The sequence below is a fragment of the Podarcis vaucheri genome (genome assembly GCF_965113315.1).
Source record: "Podarcis vaucheri genome assembly, chromosome: 2".
Lineage (NCBI taxonomy): Eukaryota > Metazoa > Chordata > Lepidosauria > Squamata > Lacertidae > Podarcis > Podarcis vaucheri.
Window position 1 is genome coordinate 92,315,433 of NC_138760.1, and position 8,712 is coordinate 92,324,144.

Below are 8,712 nucleotides of genomic sequence, written 5' to 3' on the forward strand. Positions count from 1 at the left end.
TGTTATATACGGAAGTCATCTCTAAACAGCCCTAGGCCAGGAAGGGACACAGTGACACAGTGTTCTAATTCTTGAATCAACTAAGGAACTTAGGCACTCAAGAAAAATACCAGTACACCCCTACTCCATGCATATTTACTAAGTTCAACAGACTTGCAGGACTTACATAACTTCCCATATAAAGTGTTTGCAGAAATTCAGCCTTAGTCTTGAAGGAAATACAGGCAAAGGGATTCTGCAATTATGGACAACAAGGTGGGTGTGAATTAGCTTCCCAAAACAATATGAGATCTTGGGTTTTAACTGCCCTGGGCTGTTGACAGCTAGCAGAGAAACATCACAGATCCTGTCCTCTAGTCACAGAACACAAAGAAGCAAATGCACAGAACTTTCTGTTCTTCCTACCTGAACGTAATCCAAGACCATCCCCGCAAGGACCATGCCCATGCCCGCCATCATGTAGGGCAGGAGCACCTGCAGGCCAATCACGATGGCAGACTCCTCCTGAAGCTTTGCCATTGCCACTTTTGCTTCAGCAGGCTGCTTCTGAGGCAGCAGCAAAGAGCCATCCTCTGTCCCTTGGCTGCCAAGTTTGCTCTCTTTGTGTTTACCCTTGCCCTTTGCTTTGTGCCTGGACCGCTCTCCATTGCGAGTCCTGCCTTCCTTTCTCCGCTGCCGAGTTTCTTCACCTTTCATGTTGGCTCTTCCAGTTCAGGAGTCCTTTCGGGCAAGGGTGAGATGGAGACCAGACCAGAGAGAAAAAGGAACGAGAGAGAAAGAGACAAAGGCAATAAGAGGGAGCCATTCCACGATGCCTTTGAGAAGAAGAGTCAGTTGGCACTCTTTCATTTCTCCGTGTATCCAAAGGAAGGCAACACATTTCACCAAATTCACCCAACTTTGTGCACAGGTGGCCTTTAGAGAATGGACTCAGGGTACATAATGTAGCTCTCTCAGTCTGCTCATTGGCTGGATGGGACACTGCCTGAATGGGAGACCTGGAAGCTGCACAGAACTCCCCCCCCCCCAAGGAAGCATATAAGTGTACTAATTAAATAAAATGCATAGCCTGCAGATATCCAGGAACCCTGGTTTGTAAGCTGATCTCTAAACCAGTTCCATAACTGGCTAACACCAGAGAAACGAGCACGTCTGTGAGAATCAATTCACGTGTTGCCCCTTGGGCGTGAAACACCTACTTATCAACCAGATGCAATTCACTTACAGAACTATCCTAATCCGCAATCCATGGTGCTAGTGTGGGTTAGGATTTGGCAGAGATGTCCCTCCAATGGGCTCTGCTGCTGTGGAGGCACCTGCTGAAAGCACAGCGCCTGCTACTAGCAGTAGTGGTCTCACCAGCGGCAGCTAGTGTAAGGCCCCCAAATGATGCATTTCAGGAGTGGAGGGCAGGGATGGGCCCACTGGATCCAAAGCTGGTCCGGCTCCTAGAAAAGGGCCCAATCCACGGAGCTGGCACAGCAAAGTAGATGCAAAAACATGTTGCTCCATATGCCTTCTCTCCATTAGGATAGCTCCCCTATTTATCTAAGGGCATTCGTTTGTGGTTTAAGGAGACAGCTTTGATAACATTTCTCCCAGTACAGTAGCTGGCTACTCTGGTCCAGTCACAGTTCCTGCTGTTTTTCCTCTCTTCCATATAGCCACCTTATCTTCACTTCCTCCTGCCCAGAGCATTAGAGAAAACCCAGTTGTTGGTTATGGCAGCTCCTGGTCTCCACACTCTCCTGGTATTAATGCCAGAAGTGAGAAATCAAAGGAGGGGCATCACAGGAGGGGTGCAACCCTTACCTAGTGGCATGTCATACTCAGTCCAATTAAAGGGCCACCGACAGTTTTTTGTTGGCTTGCCTGCTGACATGCCCATGAAAACGTGAGGGGATGGTACACACACAGCATTTTTGCAATATTATTTCTACACTTAAGTTCTCAGTGGGACTCTTGAGAACTGGGGGGATCCATTAAGCACCATTGTTTGAAAAGGCTGATGGTTTCTCCTTCAGATGGTTTATACCCAATGTTTTAATTTTGCTGGGCTGATTTGGAATCTGTATTATTGTTTAAGTTTCTGGTGTTAACATTTTGATCTTAACAGGAACTGCTGCTGGGACCCATTATCCAAATTGAGTTTCTTTTTGAAAGCTAGGTGTGGAATAAATTTTCAAAGCAAACAAATTCCTGTGGAACGTAAGCGTTCTGAAGTACAGGATGTATACCTTACCTTACAGAATCTCTGACAACCCTAATAAATAAAGCGCTCTGGTGTTATTTCTGCTGCTGGACACACCAACGGGGGTGCTTTTGTGACCAAAACCAAGTAACATTAATGCCATTCCTGCACCTTCAACTGACAGTGGTGGACCCCAGGTGAGCCAGAGGCCAATGCTGAACTCTGCCCTGGGCGCAAGAGCGTCACAGATCCACATCTATCATGTTAATACAGCAGGACTTTCCTCTTCTGGAGCAAGTCGCTAGCCAGCCTCAGTTTCCCCAGCGACAAAAAGCTTGGATCACAGAAAACACTAGATTATAATGCCTTGGGGGCGAGGGAACACCACTCCAAATCCTACGATTTGGTAAGCATTTGTTTCCCCGAGACAAACGGATGCCAACTCACTCACTACGATTTTATTTTTTATTTAAGGGTGTGTGTGTGTTGAAAAGATGCGAGAATGCAAAGGTCTATAACGCAACGCTCCCTCCGCCGCCCCTCCATATAAGGCGCGGAGAGTCACGCCCCTCGCCAGCAACTTACCGGCGGCCGCCTTTGTCCTTCCCCGCCGGAGTCTATCGCCCCCTGGGACCCGACAGGGGCATCGCGCGCATCGGGAGCGCATGCGAAGCAGGGCGCGCCGCTCCACCCTCACCTGGAGCGGGCCCAGGGCTTCCTAGCGCGCGGCCCCGGGCATCGCTCGCTCCGCTGGGAGGCAGCAGTTGGCAGCGGAGCTTTGGCCAGGCGGCTCCGCGGCGGAAAAGGAAGCGGCCCGCGAAAGGGGGAAGCGGAAAGCCCGCGCAGCGAAGGCGAGGGGCGGGCCTGCTCGGAAGGGCGCGCGGCCACGGGCGGAGAGGGCCGCCCCTTCAGCACATACCGCCTCTGGACTCTCGCCCTGGGCTGAAGCCGCCAGCCGTGGTTGCCAACGCACCTCTGCTTGCAGCGCAGCGGGTTTTATATGCTGGTGTGTTTTACAAGAGGGGGGGGGGGTCGGTTTCCAGGGTTGTCTGGGGAGGCTTATTTCGGGGAGGGGGGGTCGGGTTAAGTGCTTGGAGCACTCTGCACATGCTCAAGGGGACGTTACTGCAGGGCAGAGAGGCTCTGAGAACGCCAGCGTCCAGCTGGGGAACGACAAGTAGAAATGGTGGGCGCTGCCAGTCAATGGACATGTAAAAAAAGGTAAAGGACCCCTGGATGGTTAAGTCCAATCAAAGGCGACTATGGGGTGCGGTGCTCATCTCCACTTTGCCAGCATTTGTCCACAGACAGCTTTCTGGGATCATGTGGCCAGCATGACTAAACTGCTTCTGGCGCAACAGAACACCGTGACGGAAGCCAGAGTTCAGGCAAATGCTGTTTACCTTCCCGCCACAGCAGTACCTATCTATCTACTTGCACAGGTGTGCTTTCAAACTGCTAGGTTGGCAGGAGCTAAGACAGAGCAACGGGAGCTCGCCCTGTCACGGGGATTCGAACCGCTGACCTGATCGGCAAGCCCAAGAGGTTCATTGGTTTAGACCACAGCACCACCTGTTGTGACTTGTAGGGGAATTACGCATTTCAGCATGTGTTTCAGCATTGATGCTGAGAAAACAGCTTATTTGTGCCCTGCAACGGCCTTCGTAATATGAGCTTGCACCCACCTCAGAGCTATTGAAAGGAGTGTCTTTTACCAGTTTCATCTGGTGCCACTGCTACAGCTGTATCTGGACAGCCTGACCACTCTAGTCCATGCATTGCTAGCCTTAAGACTGGATCACTGGAATGTGTTCTGTGCAGGGCTGTCCTTGGGCCCTGTCTACTTGCACTAGCTAGTGCAGAATGCAGCCACTAAACTGCCAATAGGGGCAGATTAGCAACAGCGAGTGACATCTTTGCTATCCTACCAGACCATGCTGTGGAATGCTTGTCCAGCAGAGATTCAGGCATCCTCGCTGCTATCTTCCAGGTCTCTCTTGGATATATTTTAATGCCAACAGGCTTTTTCAAGAAGAGATAGTCATTTTAAATAATTATTTTGCATTGTTTTATGGTTTATGGTGCTTTATTGCACCTGCTTTCCCCCTGTACACCACCTTAATCATTTATCTGAGGTGCTGTTCTACAAATGCATCTTTATAAAGCAAAATAAATTAGATTTGCGAAGAAATTTCCCCAAATGATTTGCCTTTGTTCGCAGAACACCACCTCAGATGTTTACAGGTACTTCTGGGCAAATCCATGGTATTTGTGTGTTTCAGCTAAATTGCATAGCACACAGTTGGGAGCTACATTTACAATACATTGAGATTTTGAAATACTGGTTGGTAGCCCACACAGAACGATCTGCCAGATACAAGATTTATTGCTCACATAGCAAATGTATGTTCTGCAAAGGAAAATTAAATAAATATTATTTTTTTTAAAATCCTGACAGCAGCATTGGCTTGTGGTTTGTCTTTGCTGAAATGATATACAGATTTTTGAAACAATAACCTTTCCTATTTTTCTTTTCTTTTCTTTTGTCCATTTATTTCCTAATGCCTTTGGCTTAAAAGTTGTAGGAGAGTGGGATTTGCAAATAAATTCTGTACTGTGAACCTCATGGGCTTAATAAACAGGAGAGTAATGGATGTAAAAGTCTGAAACAGTGAAAAATGGTCTCTTCTGCATCATTAACATTGTGTTCCATATGTGCTAGCACAAGGTTTAAACTCAAGGCTTCTTTATTAAAAAGAAAGACAAGAAAGGAAATGTACCAAGAGGAAAGTCTGAAAGGATAGGTGGATTTATTTATTTTTTTAAAAAGTATTTGACCACACACTTGATTCCCACTTCATTAATAACGTGTGCTGTCCTGTAACTTTTGTTTTTAATGAGCCATTATAAATACTAGGTATTGCCTGGTGGCCCATTTATTTTCTACAGCAGTTTGTGTGTGTCCTGCTTTCTCTGTTGCTCTTTTAATTAATTGTAGTTCTTCCCTTCCAAGGCAGAGAGTCAGCAAACATTGTCACCCCAGCATCATAGAATCAACTTTTTTGCTGCTGTTTTATTTCATAGAATTTAAAACACACAAACGCTTATTAAAGATGACACAGCAAAAAAGCAGGCCAGTTCCTAAGTTCAAAGGGGCATTTGGGAAATAGCCCTAAGTGCCCCACTCTGCATTGGAGCCCAGCAGTCATGAGTGGCTACAAGCCACCATTTTTATTTCCAACCAGTAAACGCATGCATCGTTTGCACAAGAAAGGGAAATGATTGATCTATCCGATACTAACTCATTTGTATCTCCTTCGATTAGAAGGAAGTGCATATACTTATCCCCTTATTATTGCCTGTTTGGCATTAAAATTAGTAATCACAACAGTTAAGAAAAAGGAACATTCTGTCAGCCATTCTCATGTTAAATTGATTGGAACCATGCTCTTTATGTTCTTTAAAGTTTTCAGGATTTAGAACCCTTACCTCCAGGTCACAGCTGGAACAACTGCCTGTTCCACAGGAAATAAGGTGGTTAGGCAAGACGCTTCTTAATTCCAGAAAAGGTGCTTCACATGGTCCTGTAAGGCTAAGGCTTCAACTCCACAGCTACAAAAGAGTTGCAAGATTTTGCAAGTGGCAGTAACTGAACCCTGCAGCTGCTGTGTCCCAGAGCTGTGCATCGTTTCAGGGTGTCGTTTTGAAACCAGCCAGGCTTAAATTTCAGCTCGCTTTGCAAAATTGTGTGTCTTTGCATCTTCACAAGTGGTGCTCCCTGCTGCGTGATCTGCGGCAAGGAAAGCTTTAGTTTTCCATCAGAGGAATCGCTGGACCACAGTGGTTGTGTGTTGCTCCACCTTGCTTACGTGAGTTATTATGAGAGCAGGCTTAGATGGAAGAGAGGAACGTGTTGGCTTTGTTAAAAATAGTGGCCTCGCCAAGATGCTTTTAGACTTGTTATGACTTACGCTATCAGTTTTCAACTGAGCTTCAAAAAGCAAATGAGAAGTGCCTTGAGAAATGTGCGGGGGGGGGGCAAACTTGAAACCTATAGCTGACTGTGCAAGTACATCACTAATTTGATGCCTCCTCAGTTTAACAATGATGCGTTATTAGTCATAAAATCATAAGGGTTGGAGATGGCCTTGCAGGTGAGTAGCAGTGGTGGCTATTCTTTTAGGACTCTAGCCTGCTCTTATCCAGTCCCCACATTGCTGCCTTCTGATCCATGCAGGGGGTGGCACTGCTTGTCAACCTCCTCCTTGGCCTCAGTTTTACCCCTGTAGAATTTGGCAGGGAGGCGGATGGGAACAAAACTAGAATTTGTTGGCTCTGTCCGGCTCTGGCTCTGGCTCTACCTACTGTTGGCCTCCCAGCCTTCTGCCCAATAGGGACCAGCCACTCCTGTCATCCAGTTCAACCTGCTGTGGCAGAGGAGCTCCAGAGCTAGAACATTCCCAAAAGATGGCTGCCCAGCCTCTGCTTGAAGACCTCCATTGAGGGAGAGTCTCTCTTTACAGCTCTCAGCACCTGTAACAAACTACACATCCAATAATTCTTTGGTGGAAGCCATGGGTGTTTAAAGTGGTATGATGCTGCTTTAAATGTATGGAGCAGATAAGGCCTAGCTCAGGCTCAGCGATGTATTCAAGGTCAAACTTTGGGGCAGAAGTCCAGGGCCCCATATGATCATTTAAAGAGTGGGTCCCTCCACGATACCATTTGAAGTAAGACAAATTAACACCCAGCATCTAAAATTATTTAACTGTTCCATCCCAGTCTCATACAAAATATTTACTTCATTTCCAAGGCGCCAACAACAGTTTTCATAAACATGCTACCACAGATGAATAAGGTTGCTCTTTCACAATCTGGTTTCATAGAAACAATTTGTGTACTGTTTTGATATTTATGTTACTGTCACAATGACAAATTAGCTGGCGTGTACAGTGTGCCAAATGTGCAGTGCATATGCATGCAGGCACAGGAATGAAGCGACAAAATTGAACATAAGAACAAAATAGCAGGCTGCTGGATCAGAACAGTGGATCAGAACAGTGACTCATCTGGTCAAGCATCCTGTTATCACATTGGCCGGCCGGAAGCTTTTGGTTGTTTATAATACTTTGGTCTGAAATACTATGGCCTCAGATTGGATTAATCAGAGGTCTCAGCTCTGATTAAATTAAGGCTGTGGGTGATCTCAGCTAATCAAGGAACATGTAGTCAACAGAATAACATTGCAACATTACATAACCAGTCAAGGTTAGGAAGGTGAGACGACAATTGAGAGCGACAAGAGAGACCAAGGCAAATGAACAGGTTAAAAAACAGTGTGGGCATCCTTAAAAATTATGAAAAAGAGGGATGCTTTTCATTTTTGACAAGTGTTGGAAAAATATTTGGCTCACGCCAAATAGGTGGATGGTTTGGAGGAGGTGTGTTTTGATGCTTTAGTGCAGATGTGGTTTTTATGCCAGTGATAGTTAGACCACATCTGGAGTAATGTGCCCAGCTCTTGGCACCACATGTAAAGAACAGTGTGGACAATCAAATGTGTCCAGAGGAGGGTGGCCAGGTTGGTGAGAGGCTTTGGAAATCAAGTTCTAAGAGGAACGGTTGAAAGAACTACAAATGTTTACCCTGGAAATGAGGTCAAGCTGCCTTCACATATCTGACGGGCTGTCACCTAGCAGATGGAGCAGACGTGCTCTCTGTTGCTCCAGCAGGCAGGATTAGAACCGTAGGGTGAAAATTGCAAAAAATAATAATTTTTGACTTAACTTTAGGAGAAACTTCCTAATAGAGCTTTTTGACAGTGGAACATCACAAGAAGTGATGAGCTCTCATTCTTTTAATGTATTTAAGCAAGCAGGGGCTGAACAGCCAGCTGTCTATGATACCATACATACTTTTCTTGAAACAAAATAAAAAAAATCCTTCCAGTAGCACCTTAGAGACCAACTAAGTTTGTTATTGTGTGCATGCACACGAAAGCTCATACCAATAACAAACTTAGTTGTTCTCTAAGGTGCTATTGGAAGGATTTTTTTTATTTTGTTTTGACTACAGCAGACCATCATGGCTACCTACCTGTAACTATACTTTTCTTGAGCAGGGGCTTCCAAATTCACCTTTCACAATAAAATCTGATGATCCTGTGGCTAGTTGGTGGTGTATGTACTACATCCAACTTCCATATTAAGGCCAAAGATGTTGGCCATCATGAAACTAGACCCTTGTATTCTTTCTCACTGAGTGACGCTTTTGCTTGCATATGCTCCTCTGCAGCCCTCCCACAGAGCTATCTCCCATGCTAGAGATACATCTGTTCCCTTGCAGTTGCCCCTTGGTCACATCACTGCCACAATGAGGGGCACATGTTTCTTTGATCTCTGAGCTGTCAAGGATCTGCCTACCAAGAGCCAGCACAGCTGCTCATAAATAGGATGGGTGCTGTGTCTGTGAAGATGTGTGTACTGTGGCTCATTGTAAGCACTGTGAAACAACTGTAGAGG

The 8,712-nt window shown here is 46.0% G+C and overlaps 1 protein-coding gene across 2 annotated transcripts in view; it reads right to left on the reverse strand.

Moving 5' to 3' along the window:
- Positions 1-6,064, reverse strand: part of SLC41A3 (solute carrier family 41 member 3) — a 40,702-nt gene extending 34,638 nt beyond the window's left edge. The window contains exons 1-2 of one of the 2 annotated variants that reach the window (XM_082213275.1): positions 5,681-6,064; positions 406-720 (exon numbers count right to left, since the gene is read on the reverse strand). In XM_082213275.1, coding sequence (XP_082069401.1) covers positions 406-696 — 291 coding nt within the window. In that variant the 5' untranslated portion in view covers positions 697-720; positions 5,681-6,064. Of the gene's footprint in view, positions 1-405; positions 721-2,776; positions 2,992-5,680 lie in introns of those variants that run through there. The other variant, XM_082213276.1, reaches the window with a different exon arrangement.
- Positions 6,065-8,712: the final 2,648 nt, after the last annotated feature.